Genomic DNA, 17,796 nt, shown 5'->3' on the forward strand with positions numbered 1-17,796 from the left:
TGTGGGAAACTTGAGTCGATACTCCGACAGCTGGAGTACGTTCAGACACAGTAATACCACTTGAAGCACTAAAGCATAGCAAAGCGAGATCATCTATCATATTCTTAGATTGAGGGATTAAACGATGATCCGTTCTATGTTTTGATGATGGATGATGACGATGGTGATATCTAGATGAGTACTTCAGTTTCACCGTGGCGCAGTCTCTACTTTGGTATGAGACCGCGTGCTTTCGGGAACATATGGCCCGCTCCTGCACCGGTGCCTCCATGGCTGCTTGACGTAAGCGCCGACGTGGATACTTTCTTTACCGGTGCCGCCGAGTGCGCACCGAATGCAGGGGCCGCTGATTTGCCACGGTTGTATACCGAGGACCGGGCACGGCTAGTGCTACTACCACCAGCGGTCATTATTCCGCTGCCAATATGGACACTTCCAGTCGAGCCATTCACACCTGCCACGCTGCCAGTACTGCCGCCCATGATACCACTACTTCCGGCAGCACTACCTGTTGTAGCACTTGCTGCGTGTTCCTGCACGTTTCGCTTGGTGATCTGATCGAGACGCATCTTCATCATGCTCGCATAGTTTGACTGATCGGTGATGTCGATATCATCCTCGGTTTGCATTGCTTCTGCCAGGACCGCTTGCAATGAAGCCGACACTTTCGGATTCGAGTATTCGTAAGTTGTTCTGAGTGGCATGTCCAGCTCGTAGTCAAGTATGTTCTCTCCCTACAAAATACAAAAAATACAAAATATTGTTCATCTCTGGTTTTCATGACATTCCATAAGGATAGTTTTGTAGCGCGCACACACACACTTACCTTATAGCGGATTGCATCGCTAGACTTCGTTTTAATCATCTGCAGAGCATACTCACTCATCGGTCGTCTTCGGCTCGGATCAGCGACTGGGCGTGTCAGCATTTGGTGGTTGTTCAGCATCATGCTTCCATTAAGGAACCATTCTTCGGCCTCGTCGTCGTACTTGGCCTGCGTGTATAATCGTGACTTCACCTCAGCCGGTACAAAGTTGTCAATGATTAGCAACAAACGTTTCAGCTCCTTGATCAGCTCATTCTGTGTCATTTCCAGCTCACGCCTATCTCGGTTATGCTCATCGCGGGTGTCCTGTAGCTCCTGCTTCAGTGCCATACATTTGGCATAGCACTTCTTTAGCTTACGCGTCTTCAGTTCTACCTCCTGCTGGAGCGAGGTAAACGTTTCGCGAATTTCCATCGTAGATTCTTCTTGCAGTTCCAGCTGTTGCTGCATTTCGATTTCCCTCTTCTTTCGTTCCGCAATTTCAGACAGCTTTTTCTCCAACTCAAACTGCCGCTCGGTGTATGTGTCCAATATATTCTTGCCACCCTTGACTAGTTGCCCCTCTAGCTCTTGGAGCTTTGAGGCCAATGCTGCGGTTGCTTCGCGTTCCTTCATCAGCTCTTCTTTGGCTTTTGTGTCCAGCTCGTTGAAATCCTGCTCGTTCTCCTTCTCACAGTCTTCCTCCTCCTCGACCTCCGAGTCAGATTTCTCATCTGATTGCGTCAGGCTCGGTTCGCGCTTGACACGCGTCGCTTTCTTTTTAGCCTTCTTCTCCCTGTGTACCGTTCTTTCCCGCTTCTGCCTTTCGCTGATAAGCTTACGCAGTTCCGCTATCTCGTTCTGGTACTCGCGCAGCTTAGTATCCTGCGGGTCTTCGTTCTTCACCGGTTTGTTTTCGATCGTCTTGGCCCGATGAGCGTATCGTAGCGTGGTCAGCGTCTCGTTGTAATTGAACTCGGAGGGACCAATGTTCGCTATCATGATAGTCTTTGAATTGCCTCCCAGCGAATCCTGAAGCAAGCGCGTCAGCTTTGAGTCGCGGTACGGGACGTGGGGAGATTTTTCTGCCAGCGCCGAAATTACATTGCCCAGCGATGAGAGCGCCCGGTTGATTTTGCTTGCTTCCTTCAGCCGTTCCGCAGTTGCACCCGTCTTCGACTGCCGTTCACTGCCGGCCAGATCGATCAGATTCAGCTTGCCCACTTTGACTAGAGTCGACCCCGCTTCACACATTTCAATCTTAATCAGAAAAATCGCATGTGAACGGGAACTGTGCTCGTTCATGTTGGTGAACCCGACCGTACGGTTTTTGTTGCCCTGGTGCATCACGTGCAGCATGTCCTCGACGCTTTTGCACAGCACGGAGTGCAAGTTCGGGACCACGATACCGCCATCCCGCTCGCGCAGTTCCAGCGAGGAGGTTGAGTTCGGTTTTAACAGATCGCGCAATTCCTCCATGTAAATTTCCAAATACGAAACTGCCACCAGGAAGTTCATGTTCTGTGCGCGATTTATGTGTGCCCATACCTGCTCGAACGCCCGTGGTATGATACCCTTTTGCTCGGGATCGTTTTTGATGCCCTCCATCGTGTGCGTTTTGCCCGTGCCAGTCTGACCGTACGCAAAGACACACCCATTGAATCCTTCCATAACGGATGAAACCAGCGGACGTACCACTTCGTCGTAGATCGTTTGCTGGGTAGAGCTAAAACGGGGTGTAAATCTTCTTTGTTAGGTTTGCAACGCATGTGATGTATGGAGGATACTATACTTACAGACAATCGTACACAGCATCGTACGTAAACATCTTTTTGTTTTCTCTCGAAGCTTCATTGCAGTTCAGGATTTCGATGACACCTCGACTAGGAAAAACGTCGACCACTTTTTGGAAGTTTCCAGTCAATTCCTTGTTGTTCAGCGGCCGGCATCGTACCACCACCTGGACACATTCATTTTTTGTGTTCTAGACAAATGCAGGAAGCAAAGCATAATAATTAGAACAATATATTTACACAACACGTTTGCATGAAATTAGCCAAAAATACGACTATCCATCACGTGAAATTGGCACCATCGGTTACGTTGCGTTTTAGTGCGTCTCGCATGAGCATTTCGACACTTTCGATTTTAATAGCTTTTAGTCACACTTCGATTCACCACGACGGTGCCTCTCTTTTGCTCCACTATGTTGCTCACGGGCTCAGGAGGCCCCCTTATAGGACCCCTGTATGTTCGTTTCAAAAACACACCTTCCGCGGGATGGAGGCGTGCATGATTAATCTAGCCCACCTGGACTAGACGGTTCAATAAACAGAATGGAATTGTGCAACAGTTCCCCGTTTCCTGTTCTTCTATGCCCGAAATCATACAAAGCGAGCAGACAGTGACGCAGAGATTACACACCAACCCCAACGCACATCTCGGAGCGATTTTGAATGAATGCAATAAAACAACTCCAACAACCAAGCGATCTCCAAATGCAAACGATGATGCCATACCACCCCTTTCAAGGAAACATGGACGGTTCAAGGAAAAACATCCATACTTTCACAACTAATGCTTTCAACCTACCGATAGGTTACTTCTGGTTTTGATGGTACGATCCATTGTAATTTCTTAATATTGCACCCAAATTGAAACAAAAGCACCTGAATTTTTCACCCACAACTCTGCTTTTCACATGGAATGGCCCATTCTGTGATGGAAAAGATTTGTTTGCGTTATCGATTAGCAACGAAAAGTTATTTGTCTGCTCCCTGTATGTTCCTACGTACACATTCACAACAATACACAGAGCTGTACACTGTCCGTAATTTACGCACACCACCAGCAAACGGTACTGTCAAACTTCGGCAGCAATCGAGAAACGTCAAATACTGCATAGATCGGACTGGTATAATATCCACCAAATTAATTAGACCAATTCAAAATTGCAATAATAACGGTTTAAGCATGGTTTGCGATCGGTGTTCATCATTCATCAAAATAATGGAGATGTTAAAGATGATGGTGGATATTGCTTATGATAATTAAATGATCAAATAAAGTTTTCACACTTATTGTCCAGAATAAATTTTACTGGACTACCTGGCCAAAAGATGAAGAACAAATTAGATTAAAAAAAAACAAGAATAAGTTATAAATATTAATTATTATTAATTATGGCATAATTAAGCCCTCATAATAAAAAATGTTAAGAAATAACATGATTATCTTTTTAATTTATCAAACATTCGGGGGTTTTCTACAAAAAGTTGGCTTTATTGCAGTATTAATTTTTTAATCCTCGCAGACATTATCTATCCGTCCGGACTTAGAAGTAGATAAATATAGCAGTAAATTAAACAATGTCTCTAATTTTGTCCCGATGGCGGTCCCGTGGTACAGTCGTCTATTCGCACGACTTAACATTATGCTCGTTGTGGGTTCAAATCTCACATGAGCCATAGCAAGACTACGTGGCATTTCAAGTGTCATGACATCCGAAATAGGCGGGCATGACCGCGTAGGTTGTTGCGCCGATAAGAAGAAGAATAAGAAGTCTGTACTATAGACAAAACGGAAAACTATGACGATCCGATTACCTGATAGAAATAAAGGATGCTTCTACAAGACCATTATTCCCCGCTGACATTAACAACTGATCTATGAAAGTGTCGTGAATTTTATTGAAGAGAACAAGTAAACGTTAGGTAAAACAAAAAACTGAAAGCAGATTTTTTCTTTTAGGTGTGTACAGGTATGTGAAATGATAGCATTCACTCGTTTTTCTAACAGTTTACTTTGAGTCATTCGATTAATCAATCGATAAAAATGCTATTTTAATTAATAACTATAGGTTTAACAACTGCTCACGAACAAAAATGAGATTCGAAAATATCTCTAGACAGTAGATAGCTGCACAAAAAAGCTGCTCTTGAATATCGAAGCAAATATCCGCTACGATTGCACAGCTGAGAAATTTATTAAGCCTTCCACCGGTTAATCCGTCCTTAGATAATCGACGTTCTACTGTAGTTTTTTTATACGGAAAATTATACGCTGTTGTAAAATACCTAACGCAATGTACAAAGAATAATTCTTGTATACACCTAACTACTTGAGTTTGTACAATAATACAATAATAATACAAATAAATACTCATTGCTATTTCAACAATCCTTTTGCATAATATCGATTCACCACGCCTCATTTGCGTCGGTCTCGTGGTACAGTCGTCAATACGCACGGCTTTACAACATGCCCGTCATTGGTTCAAGCCGCGAGTGGACACCTCTCAAGACGCTGATCATCTGAATGTACAATGACGTTATATCAAATTGCTAAACATCTTATCGCGTCTATGCTTCGATTCCCAAGTTGCTTCTTCTATCTACGCGTCGTACATCCTGTATTTCAATTTAAACTTGGATGTTAAAAATCAATTTTCCTCCCCTATTTACCTATCCTTATGCACCAATCATCGCCAACTATCCCCTAAACAAATGGTTCAGGGATATCACGCAGGAAAATCATCGATAATAATAATAATTAAAAACTATTCACAGGTACAATAAAAACGAAATGAAATCGACACTATCAAAACAATCGTAAATATTTGTTGGCGACGGTTGTACAAACAAAACCATTGCTAACCACATTTGCTTCGTTCAAACAAAGCAACTTATACAAACAAAGCAAAACAAAATCCTCTAGAACACGATCGAGGAAGCTAACGCGCAATTTTCTAATTAATACACAATCATATAATATTTATTTTTTTATACAGCTATGATGATTCATTGTTTCATTTGAAGAGTATGTGAAAATACTCTATGTTTTAATAATTATATTTTCTTTTTCAGGAAGGACGGCTTTGCCTTATTGCGACCGTACCTTTTAAATAAAAAACCCCTTTTATTATAGTGTAGTAAAATTCTTTTTTTATGTTTTTTAGGATGAACGATCCAAAGAGACCGTATTGCCGTAGAATAAAGCCGATGGAATAGTTTTAATAGTTGAACTTCCATCTATTGTGCTCTGATTCTTTTTCCAATGAAATCAACTTTGATGTGTTGATTTCATTGGAAAACGAATCAGAGCACAAACAATGAAAAAAAAAACATCTTATTTTTATACAGTTAATTAAAATACTTTCTTATTAAAATGTTACCTACATTAAAAAAAATCAATTTAATATAGTGCATTCGTATCATGCGCTAATCATGATTCACAACGTATGATCATGTCCCCTGCTGTACTGCGACACTGCGACCAACTATAAGTGTACCAAATAAATAAAAAAAAAACCATTAGTGATTAAACAGTTACATCGCAGCTGGAAATTTTGAATGACGTGCTCAGCTAAAAAATTCTTCGTTTTGAGAATAATTTACCCTATTTGGAAAGCCCCTTAGAAAGATGACAAATCAACGATCGGTGCAATTGTCTCAAACATATCAATCATTTAGAATGCATCCATCTACTCAGTTGTGTGTGTGAGTGTGTAGGAGAGGAGGGGAGTGGGAGTGGGGGGGGAGGTTGTGTGTATGTGCATGAACGACATTCTTCTACGAGCTTTACTACCGGCGTCAAACCCATGAACACGCGAGGTAAATTGTGAGCGTAAAAAATACTACTACAATAGATCAGATCGGAAGCCTCACAGATATGGATGGAAAATCGACACGACCGGGAGCATAATATAAATAAGGCTCTGTGTAAGGACGGCAGTATAGCAGCGGTGGTGGAACGGTAAAGAACGATCTGCTATTTTTCGATCGCAGCGCTCAAAAGTGCACTTCACAGTTGAAGTCTTGGTGTGAAACAGTTGTTATTTGCGACACATATTGTGATAATTAAGCGAATTTTCATAGATTGTTATAACTATGGTGATGGAAAAGGTGAGTTGGTGAATGGTGTGATGTGGCATATGGACTACTCAGTACTAACAATGGTAGAGGTGGGAGATGAAAACATCTCTTCGGTCTGACCTCGATCGTTAAAAGGAGTGCAATCAATTTCGTCATCGGCTACATAATCGATTGAAAGTCGGATTTCATCATTCGACGGTTAGAGGATGTGGCAAACTTTGATTAGTATAGTATGAGGAGTGGAACGTACCTTCGTGTTTAACAATTCACATCGTCAAATTACTTGATCTGCGATAGTGTTCTGCATTACTTTACTGCACGTGTTTCATGAACTGTTATCAAGCGGTATTTGGCGGTAGTGAATATAAACAGCTAGAAATCTAAAGGACAAGAAGCGACAGTGATCATTTGTTTCAGTTTATTTCCCTGGTCTGGACTATTGTTGAATTTCATTTACATGACCGTTAAACTTTATAGTTAAAATTCAACCAATGAATGCATTTTAGTTTGCATGATTTATCATAAGTTGGCTTTTGGTACTCAATAGCAATGCTTATGTTTGAATGTCGTTTTGGGAGCGTTCAAAACTACTGTATTAACAAAAAACTATGTCTATTGATAGTTTACTCTGTAAATAGGGCATACTTAACATAACACTGCTTTTACGATTACACGTAATTGATAACAGTTGTCGAGTGAGTAGGTAGAAGTCTTTCATTTATTTTATTTAAAATTGTTTTACGATTTTTACAGCTAGGTTTTTTTATTAAATTATTTTAATATAATATGGTAATATTTTTGTACGTTTCACGCTATGTGCGACGTGTCTTAGCGACTGACGTACGTTCCCAATTATGTAAACTTATATTTGACATGGTATCATGATATCGTCTAGTTAACAAATCCGTTTCGTTAATACAATTGGCGTCAGCCATCCTGTAAGAAGACAGTTTTGCACAGAAACACAGTACGATGACACATTTGTTATCTATTCTTCGGTTTTCGAGAGCCTTCGCGGTGGAACGACTTAAGCGTTTGAATTCCCTTTTCAGTACAAAATTCATTAGCAAAGGATCAAGTTTAGGATTTCCTTTGTAATAGATAATGAAAGGCGTTGTTATCGCAACTGTTGTGTCTGTTCGATAAATTTCGTATTTTTTTTTTCGTTTAGCGTTGCACATGCATTTCTTTACACATCCCCGATGATTCTGCCTTGCGTGTGGTCGAACCATTCAAGTCTTGCCTGAATGGGGTTTCGGAAAGATGGGGTACCGATTTCCACAGCACTGACAGCTGCTTATCAGCAAATCCGGTTATGCTACCTGAAACATAGCAACAGAGGCAATGCTCGTGCCGCTGGATTGTTAGTCCGGAACCGATAACCTAAGACGCAGTGTTTAATGAGGGATCGGTTAATATTTTTTTGGTGAACATTGCCCTTTACTGGAGCATGAGCGATGGTACTGTTACTATCCATTCATGACGATTCTACGCTAACACGTTACTGTACTTTGTGCAGTACAGGCCCCTGTTGCTCGAATCTTCGCATCCAGTGAGGAATTCATCGCATGGCTTTCACTTATCAGCTTCAGTGTTATGTGCTACTAAGCGAATGATTAAGGAAGTGAGCTGCACGCATCCGCACGGGCACCCACCGCACAATGAGAGCACACGTCATGTAGGCTAATAGCTGAAGCACTCTGACCTGCGCATTGATCGTGCACTGGACCTTGAAAAGCGAAGAATACGGAACAAAACTTGTAGGTCAAGCATCCACGGATGTCGTTCAAATACAACACACAGCAAACACCGCAATTACATGGACTTCTTGAATCAGGGGGAAACGCCTCAATCCTTTCCCATTTCTTCCTCTTATTGTTTGATAATTTGTTTAAATTAATTTGTTTAATTTGTTTTGCGACATTAAAACTGGTTTAATCTACTTTCGAAACACAGGTTATCAGTAACTAAGAAACCTATCAACCTGTTTTCAGTTAAATTTAATTACTTTATCTTTTTTTTGTTATTTCATCTTACCCAGACCAAACGAACCTTTTGCGTTATCGGAGCGGGCACCGCTGGGCTTTGTGCTGCGCGGCATGCATTGCAAGCAGGTGGAATTGTTACCGTGTTTGAGATGGGCAAACAGCTCGGCGGAACCTGGGTGTTTAATGAGGCAACGGGCAAAAACGAATACGGTATCGACGTGCACTCTAGTATGTACAAAGGATTGAAAACTAATCTGCCGAAGGAGATCATGGGCTATCCGGACTTTCCCATACCAGAACAAGAAAGTTCTTACATCCCAGCGGAGGATATGTTAACCTTCTTTCAGCAATTTGCCGAATCGTATGGAATTTTGGAGCACATTCGCTTCAGCCACTACGTAGTGCGGGTGAAGCCGACGATTGATGAGAAAGGATGGGAAGTGATTGTACGCGACTGTCCGAACGATCAGCTGCTGACGCTAACGTTCGATTACGTGCTCGTGTGTAATGGACACTACCATACGCCTAATTTACCAAAGTATCCCGGTATGAGCGTATTCCGGGGCAAACAGATGCACAGTCACGATTATCGCAGCAACGAACCGTTTGAAGGTATAACAGAGAAACGTGTACAAAGGCTCAAAATAGTTCATTCAAAATTCTATATATTACAGGTGAAACAGTTCTCGTTATCGGAGCGGGCCCGTCAGGAATGGATATGGCATATGAGATCTCTAAGAAAGCGATCCGTGTTACTTTGAGCCACCATTTGAAGGATAAGCCCCAAACGGTGTTTCCGAGCAATGTGACATTGAAGCCGGACGTAACAAGGCTTACCGTAACCGGCGTTGAATATGCTGACGGTACCAGTGAAGACTTTAGTGTCATCTGCTACAGCACCGGTTACAAGTACACCTTCCCATTCTTAAGCGTCGATTGTGGCATCACGGTTGAGGAAAACTACGTGCAGCCGCTGTACAAGCACTGCATTAACATCCGCTACCCTACGATGGCATTCATTGGACTTCCATTCTACGTGTGCGCGGCGCAGATGATGGACTTGCAGGCACGGTTTTGTCTTAAATTTTTCAGCGGTGCCAAAACTCTGCCCACCCAGGAGGAGATGAGTGCCGATACGGCTGCTGAGATGGAAGAACGTTGGAAGCGCGGTTTGAAGAAACGGCAAGCACATATGATGGGCCCGGTAGAGGATCGTTACTACGATGATCTAGCGCAGACTGCTGAAATCGACCCGATCAAGCCAGTGATCAAGAAGCTCCATAAGATCAGTGCGATGCGTTACTCGGAAGATTTGGTGAATTTCCGAAACGATAAATTTCGGTTAGTAGACGATGAAACGTTTGTGAAGGTTAACTAGAGCGGTTGGTGGGTAAAAAAAGGTACACTAGGGCGACCTATTGATAAACACAACAATGTTAGAGATAATGTGATTTATTATAGAATAAGATACCAGCAAACAATCAGTACATCTTAGGTGGAGAGGGACGTAATAGAAAAACACGAACCAAATATAGCATAATTTTAGCTCTAAAACTAAACAGTTGTTTACTCTACCGTTCCGAAACACAAACTTGGCAAATGTAATATAATAGAGCTAGATATAGAGACAACTAACTTAAATTAAACTTCTAGAAGCTTATCGAAAATTTATTATTTCCTTTGTAGCGTTTAATCAAAACAAATCATAGGCAGATGTAAAATCTAGAAAATTCTACCACTTGCAACGAACGCGGTTAGTTACACGTGAATGCATTGTTTACTGCTATGTTTGCTCACTCTACTCCCCTGCGTCAATTTGATTTTAATCAGTTTTCGCTCGTGATAAAGCAAGGCGGAGAAAATGTTTTATTATTTTTTTAATTTTCATACAAACACTAGAAGAGAATTTACGTAAATACAAAAGTTTATTTGCCTTTTGTTATTCATTTTAACGTTAATTTACATATCATATTTATATTTACATTTATATTTACGTTTATATTAATGGATATTTCATATTCGTATTTATATATTAATTGACGTTAATAATTTTGCTTTGTTTGCTCACTCTTCTTCCCTGCGTGAATTTGTTTTTAATCAGTTTTCGTTCGTGATAAAGCAAGGCGGAGAAAATGTTTGTTTGCATGTTTTTTTTTTATATAAACGCTTGTCGAACATTTACGTAAACAAAAGTGTTTCTGTCTTTTTTATTGATTTTAACGTAACGGACAGAAATGGAAACCAAAGAGCGTGACTGTGAGTAAACTTCCGGCTTCACATGCGCAAATGAACGTTAATGATTTAAGAGCAAACGGTTTGCGATTTACTCTGCGTTATAGAAAAATATCTATCATTTTATATGTTAGCCTGTTCCTGCTTGACACAAGATAAAATGCATCGACCTGTTGAGCAATTATTCCTTTACATATTCGAAATATTCGTCATCTACGATTCTAAATACGTCCTCGCGGAAGTGTATTAAATCGTCTACAAACCGTTGACTGCTTTCGTTGTGCAGTTTGGTCATTACCAGGGGAATGGTTTCAATTTGGGCCGTCTTTGCAAGATCGTCATAATACCGGCCCTGCTCCGGTCCCATCATGTGTGCGTGTCTTTTCTTATATCCGCGCTGTAAACGATCCTCAAATTCTTGCGCCGCATCTTCCAGCATCTCGTGCGCTGGTGGTAGATGCTGTCTACCCGTCAAGTATGCCAGACAAAATCGAACCTGAAGATCCATCATTTGTGCCGCACACACGTAGAACGGTAGTCCGATGAACGCCATCGTTGGGTGGTTAATGTTGATGCAATGTTTGTACAGCGGCTGTACGTGGTTATCTTGCACTTCGATGCCACAATCCGCACCAAGGAAGGGAAAGTTATATCGGAAACCTGTGCAGTATAGAACTACGTCGAATGACTCCTCACTTCCGTTCGTGAACTTTGCTCCGGTTTCCGTAAGCATGGAAACGTCTGACTGTTGGGACAAGTTGGAAGGGAAAGGGAAGGTCAGTCGCTCCATGTGGTGACTGATCGTTACACGGCGCGCTGTTTTTGCCAGTTCTAGTGCTATATCCATACCGGAAGGACCTGCGCCCATAACGAGCACCGCTTTGTCTATAACGTGATAGAAAACGCTGTATTTAGAATGCGCACAAAGAAGGAGCATTAGATGGAAACTGTTTTACCTTTGTAATGTTCAGTACAACGATAATCGTGGCTGTGCAGTTGCTGTCCCTGGAAAATTTCGCTTCCGTTCACTGTCGGTACGTTCGGAGTGTGATAATGACCGTTACAGATAAACAGGTAATCAAAAACATGCTGCTCCTTTTGATGATCTGCTAGATTCTCTACTTCAACAATCCAGCGTTCACCGTCCGTGGGATGGACTTGCACGACATGATGCTCGAACTTGATACAGTCTTTGATATGATACCGATCGGCGTACAGGCGTAAAAATGACAAAATATCATCCGAAACAATGTACGAATCGCGTTGTGCCGGTATTGGGAAGTCCGGATATCCCATTACCTCCTTGGGCAAGTTCGTACGCAATCCACGGTACATACTGGTATGCACAGGAAGCCCGTAACGATCGACACCAACTTCATCGGTGTAGATCCATGTTCCACCAAGCTGATCCATTCGCTCAAAAATTGTAACCTGTGCTCCGATCTCGAGCACACGTCGTGCGGCAGCCAATCCTGCCATGCCGGCGCCTATGATGCAGTAGCTCATGTTCACTTGTTTCTTACTGGTTATGGACGGCGAAACTAAATTCAAACGTACACCCAGAATTCTATCACTTAACGCACGCAACACGACAACGCTACAGATGACTGGGACTGCGTTCAGCTTGTTCAACACATTTATAACGCATCATTCAATCGCGCCCTACTGCCCACGGACAAGCGTTCTCTCACGGTCGTATGCAATACATCATCGGTGGATGCAGGCGTCAGCTTCAACACGATCAGATAATAACGGGAGACGGCGTCGTCCGTTGATACCGCCAAGCTAGCTGTTGTCTCTCACTAAGTCGGCCAAAGCATAACATCACGGGTGGGGTGTCGTGCAAAGGGTAAGGCCAATAGGCTAATGACCGCATTAGAATAATTATACTTTTTTTTTTGCTCTGGTAAAAACATATAAAGAACACATTTTGTTCCTGTTGCTGCTACAGCAAAAAAACCCTGTACCAAATGCTAGGGTATCTTTTACTTCCCAAATAAATGAATTAATTTGAACTAAGAAATTTTTTAAAATTGCAATTATAACAGGAACAGCATTCACACGATATGTGCTATAGTTAATGTGGTTATCTGTTTAAGCCGGTCTCGTTGTACAGTCGTCAACTCGTACGAGTTAACAACATGCCCTTCATGGGATCAAGCCGCGAATGGCCCATGCCGCCGTAGGACTAACTATCCTGCTATGGGGGGAAATCAATAAGTCACTGAAAGCCAAGCCTACAAGTGGTACAGGCAGGCCTTGACAGACAACGGTTGTTGTGCTAAAAGAAGAAGAAGAAGATACTGTTTGCTGCTGATTATGTTGAACTTATTGTCGTCTGATCGTATCAGATCAAGCCTGTTTACCGCTAGACCAGCGAAACAACTCAACTGATTAGCCGTTAGGGCCAGTCCCCAGCGGGAGTCATCCATAAAATTTGAAACACTTTTACGATGCAAAGAAGAAAAAAACTATGATAATGGTTCATTTTTTAATATTCTCCTCAGCACGGCTCTCTGTATTGAACTGTCATTTCTAAACAACACGGCTATACCGACAGCCGGCTAAAAGGTACCCGGATAAACGGCGTCCCACCGTATATTACATTTAAAACTCTACTTTTCACATAATTATTGTAGCATTGTTTAAACAAAACCGTTTCTTACATAATATAAGGTGGATTGTTCCAGCACTACATTTTGTTACAGTACGCAGTGGAACATTTTTGCGTGTCGTAATTTATAGATAATCCCAAAATGCGTTAATAATTGGCATGCACTGTGATGTGTCGTCCACATGCCTAAAAGTTATTTTTTTTTTGTATGATGCCTCCAAACATATTTGTTTAATTGCATTTGGTAAGTGATAAGATTATCACACGGGCGGTCCCACTTGATAGCATGCTCGTCATTGGTTCAAGCCTCATACGGACCGTCCTCCCCCCCCCGTAGCGAGAACTGACTATCCAGCTGCGTGGTACTGAATAATGTCTCAAGAATCTGCATAGACCGGTATGTTCGCTTTACGCCAAGTAGAAGTGATAAGATTGTTAAAAAAAAACAATATTTTTTATGTACTGTTCCTTAAAGAATACAATGGAAATCCCACGTATTACACCTATTCTGCCCCGTGCATCGAATAGGGTTCTCTTATCATGCCATGAAACTGTATGCCAGTATCATCTCAGATACGGTCCGTTACGCACGCTCGTTGAATCGTTCCCCGCTTCCAATGGTAAGGCATTTTATTCGCAATAATCACAAAGAAAAATTACTAACATTGAACATTGAACACTAACATTGAAATCGTACAACAATTTTAGGCACCTGCTGCTGCTACCTATTGTATTATCGGAGCTGGACCTTCCGGTCTATGCACCGCCAAACAGGCGCTAGCACTCGATAGCCATGCTACTGTGACAGTGTTTGAACAATCTAAGCAAATTGGAGGCTTGTGGGCTTACACTGATGACACTGGAAAAGATTCAAATGGCTTGGATATTACATGCATGTACGCGAACCTTCGCACAAACCTCGTCAAACAGGGCATGGGATATCCGGACTATCCCATCGACGAACAAGCGCCTACATTCGTGACGATTAGCGATGTGATAAAGCAACTGGAAGGGTACGTCGACAAGTTTCAATTGAAGAAGGTGATTCAATTTGAACGCGAGGTTGTTCGAGTGACCCGAAATTTCAGTACCGATCGCTGGGACGTGAGTATGATATGCCAAAAGGCGATCGCGTTGATGGAGCTATATTAAATTTTACTCACATTGCAGGTACTGGTGAAAGATGTAGCCGCCAATCGATATGCCATGCATCAGTTCGATTTCGTACTGGTATGCAATGGTCATTACAGTTCACGAATAATTCCATCTTTCCCGGGACGGAACATATTCCGAGGCCAGCAGCTGCACAGCAAAGATTATCGCCGTGAAGAAAACTATCGTGATCAGCGTGTGCTTGTTGTTGGTGGAGGACACAGTGGAATGGATATAGCACCGGCCATTGCTCTACATGCCGATAAGGTTGTGCTGAGTCATCGGTGTAATGATCCCGTTCATACCGGCGATCGAGTGGTACAGAAGCCGGAAGTGTTGCGCCTAACGCAAACTGGTGCAGAATTTGTGGATGGCACACGGGAAGAATTCGACACCATTATCTACTGCACGGGTTATCGCTACTCGACACCGTTTCTCTCAGTGGACTGTGGCGTGTCTTTAGAAAACAACACCATCAGTCCCTTGTATTATCACTGCATCAACATCAACCAACCGACTATGGCCTTTATCGGGCTGCCTTTCAACGCCTGTCTTATGCTTATGATGGATCTGCAAGCAAGATTTTGCCTGAAATTCTTTACCGGTCAAAAACAGTTGCCGGGCAAGCAACAAATGCTAGAGTGGTGGCAGAAAGATCAGCAGGAGCGAAAGGAGCGCGGTTTAAGTGGGAAGCTATCTCACATGTTAGCTGGAGATTTACAGCAACGGTACTATGACGATATTGCGCGAATTGCCGAGATAGAAACACTCAAGCCCGTGCTCGCGAAAATGCACGCCGATTGCATCAACAGTAAAAAGGAGGATGTTAATTTTCGTAATTTTGAATATCGTATCGTTGACGATGAACATTTTATTAAGGTTCAAATACCACCCACACCGACGATGAGCTAAAATCGCAACGATGATCGAGATTTAATGGTTCAGAGCGATGACCGTCGTACTGTTCTTTCAGAGCATTCAACATTCAGTCGATGTATTCCAAATTTAGAAATTGATTTTCGATAAACTATCCCGTTGAGCAACGCACAATTAAACATGTATGAGTCAATAATACGAACATGGTTCTTGATGTATTACGAAACGCTTTACTAGATATTATCAAAAAGTATACGTTTTATTGGAAACATCCAAAAATATAAATGCATCTACAATTGAATTGTGCGTAAATCGTTTCATAATTTCTTATCTCTATATGTATATATGTGTGTGCATTACTACACACCTCACCATCCGCAACCATCCGCGCAAATTATATGAACCGCGGATGGTTGCGCCATGGTTGCGCCGCTGGGTTTCGGTTAGCTACTGTGGCTCTCTACAGTTAACTCGTTTGATGCACATACAACTTCCGAAATATCATACTTGACAAACGTATTTTCATCCACTATGCGGTACACATCATTTCGATAGTTTTGTAAATCTTCTTTCTTTCGCCTTCCACTATCAATGTGCATATCCGTCATGACCTTCGGTATGGGTTCGATTTGCGCTCGGTGCGCTAAGGATTGATAATACTCCCCTTGATATTCTGCTCCCATCATGTGTGCCTGCCGTTTTTTCAACCCTTTACTCCATCGGCCGTTCATTTCACGATCATGGTCGGACACCATGTCGGCCCTGTCCGGCATAGACAGACGGCCACCGTAAAACGTAACACAGAATCTTGCTTGCAGCTCGAACATGAGCGTGGCACAGACGTAAAAAGGTAACCCAATGAAAGCCATCGTGGGATGATTTATGTTTAAAACGTGTTTGTAGAGCGGTCGCACCCAATTATCGTCCACCTGCACGCCACAGTCAGGATGCAGGAAGGGAAAGCTGTACCGGTAGCCTGTACAGTAGAAGATGACCGATACGGGATGTTGAGATCCATCCACGAATTCCACACACTCTGGCAAGATACGTAGCACGTCCGGTACTTGTAGCACGTTGGGAGGAAAAGTTAGTTGCTTCAGCTTTTCCGGTACGTGGTGGCTAAAGTATACGGTTTTTGCCATCTTCGCTGCTTCAAGCGTTAGATCTGTTCCACTTGGCCCAGCACCGATCACAAGTACGAGCTGGTCTCTGAAAATGTCTGATTTGCGATAGTCATGACTGTGTAGTTGCTTGCCAAGGAAACATTCGCCACCGGGATACGTCGGAATGACAGGTGTATGGTAGTGTCCATTGCATACCAGCACGAAATCAAACCTTTCAGTTGTTCTCAATCCACTAGCCAGCTGTCGTACGGTGACACTCCATCCGTCGGTTCCATCCGAAGCAGGTCTCACCTCTTCGACCAAATGTTCAAACGCGATCCTTCTGGTAACATCGTAATGCGCGGAATAATCTCGAATGAATTGTAGCACCTCGTGCCAGGGCACGTATGAGGCGGGCTGTGCCGGCATCTCATAGCCTGGAAAGCCCATAATTTCTTTCGGAAGGTTTGTCTTCAGCCCTTCGTACATACTGGTATGTACTGGTAAACCATAGCGATCGTTGCCCACTTCATCTGTGTACACCCAGGTGCCACCGATTTGATCCGTTCGTTCATATATTGTTACGTTGCCACCAGCATCCAGAATCGTTTTAGCCGAACATATACCAGAACTTCCAGCGCCTATCACACAGTAGCGTTTCGGCTGCCCTGTCTGACATCGTATCAGTGAGATAGCATAGACAAGAAAGGAAAATAATTAATCTTATCGCATACAAATTTGACCACAAGTAGGAACTTACCATTTTTATAATAATACAATAAAAAGCTATATTTGAGATTCGTTTTAACAAACGGACACTCGTTAATTATGGGTGTATATTGCGTGCAGGTCTTTGCTACGACAGAGTTATCACTATCACTAACATATGAAAGAGCGCAGACTGGCACATTTTGACACAGCGGCAAGCAAGACGACGAAACAGCTGATTTGAGAACACAATCTCTTTTCTAGATTTTCACTATGGGACAAAGTAATAGCATTGGCCAAATGTAGCCAAAAGATATATTTTATAAAATATACCGATAAAATAGACAAGTTTAATGCATTCATGCTGATCTCACTTAATACGTGTGGTACGTTGGTTTAAACATATAGATGCAATTTTCATACGCTCTGTTCGGATATTTGATCT

The 17,796-nt window shown here is 42.4% G+C and overlaps 5 protein-coding genes across 5 annotated transcripts; 2 read left to right on the forward strand and 3 right to left on the reverse strand.

The window, feature by feature from the left end:
- Positions 1 to 76: 76 nt before the first annotated feature.
- On the reverse strand, positions 77 to 3,614 carry LOC120956762 (kinesin-like protein Klp68D). The gene is made up of 4 exons (XM_040378486.2): positions 3,398 to 3,614; positions 2,602 to 2,789; positions 827 to 2,531; positions 77 to 734 (listed from the first exon to the last, which is right to left on the reverse strand). Exons 1-4 carry the CDS (start codon positions 3,431 to 3,433, stop codon positions 207 to 209), a joined length of 2,457 nt encoding a protein of 818 aa, XP_040234420.1. The 5' UTR covers positions 3,434 to 3,614; the 3' UTR covers positions 77 to 206.
- Positions 3,615 to 6,532: 2,918 nt separating this feature from the next.
- Positions 6,533 to 10,092, forward strand: LOC120955389 (senecionine N-oxygenase). The gene is made up of 3 exons (XM_040376220.2): positions 6,533 to 6,708; positions 8,720 to 9,278; positions 9,341 to 10,092. The coding sequence occupies exons 1-3, from the start codon at positions 6,694 to 6,696 to the stop codon at positions 10,042 to 10,044; spliced, it is 1,278 nt and encodes a 425-aa protein (XP_040232154.2). The 5' UTR covers positions 6,533 to 6,693; the 3' UTR covers positions 10,045 to 10,092.
- Positions 10,093 to 10,302: 210 nt separating this feature from the next.
- Positions 10,303 to 13,327, reverse strand: LOC120955390 (senecionine N-oxygenase-like). The gene is made up of 2 exons (XM_040376222.2): positions 11,855 to 13,327; positions 10,303 to 11,783 (listed from the first exon to the last, which is right to left on the reverse strand). Exons 1-2 carry the CDS (start codon positions 12,402 to 12,404, stop codon positions 11,080 to 11,082), a joined length of 1,254 nt encoding a protein of 417 aa, XP_040232156.2. The 5' UTR covers positions 12,405 to 13,327; the 3' UTR covers positions 10,303 to 11,079.
- Positions 13,328 to 13,726: 399 nt separating this feature from the next.
- LOC120955386 (dimethylaniline monooxygenase [N-oxide-forming] 3-like) lies at positions 13,727 to 15,841 on the forward strand. Its single transcript, XM_049609650.1, has 4 exons — positions 13,727 to 13,909; positions 13,988 to 14,132; positions 14,221 to 14,616; positions 14,683 to 15,841. The coding sequence occupies exons 2-4, from the start codon at positions 14,058 to 14,060 to the stop codon at positions 15,574 to 15,576; spliced, it is 1,365 nt and encodes a 454-aa protein (XP_049465607.1). The 5' UTR covers positions 13,727 to 13,909; positions 13,988 to 14,057; the 3' UTR covers positions 15,577 to 15,841.
- Positions 15,629 to 17,727, reverse strand: LOC120955388 (senecionine N-oxygenase-like). The gene is made up of 2 exons (XM_040376219.2): positions 17,404 to 17,727; positions 15,629 to 17,315 (listed from the first exon to the last, which is right to left on the reverse strand). Exons 1-2 carry the CDS (start codon positions 17,404 to 17,406, stop codon positions 15,984 to 15,986), a joined length of 1,335 nt encoding a protein of 444 aa, XP_040232153.2. The 5' UTR covers positions 17,407 to 17,727; the 3' UTR covers positions 15,629 to 15,983.
- Positions 17,728 to 17,796: the final 69 nt, after the last annotated feature.

The sequence above is a fragment of the Anopheles coluzzii genome, chromosome 3, assembly GCF_943734685.1.
Source record: "Anopheles coluzzii chromosome 3, AcolN3, whole genome shotgun sequence".
Taxonomy (NCBI): Eukaryota; Metazoa; Arthropoda; class Insecta; order Diptera; family Culicidae; genus Anopheles; species Anopheles coluzzii.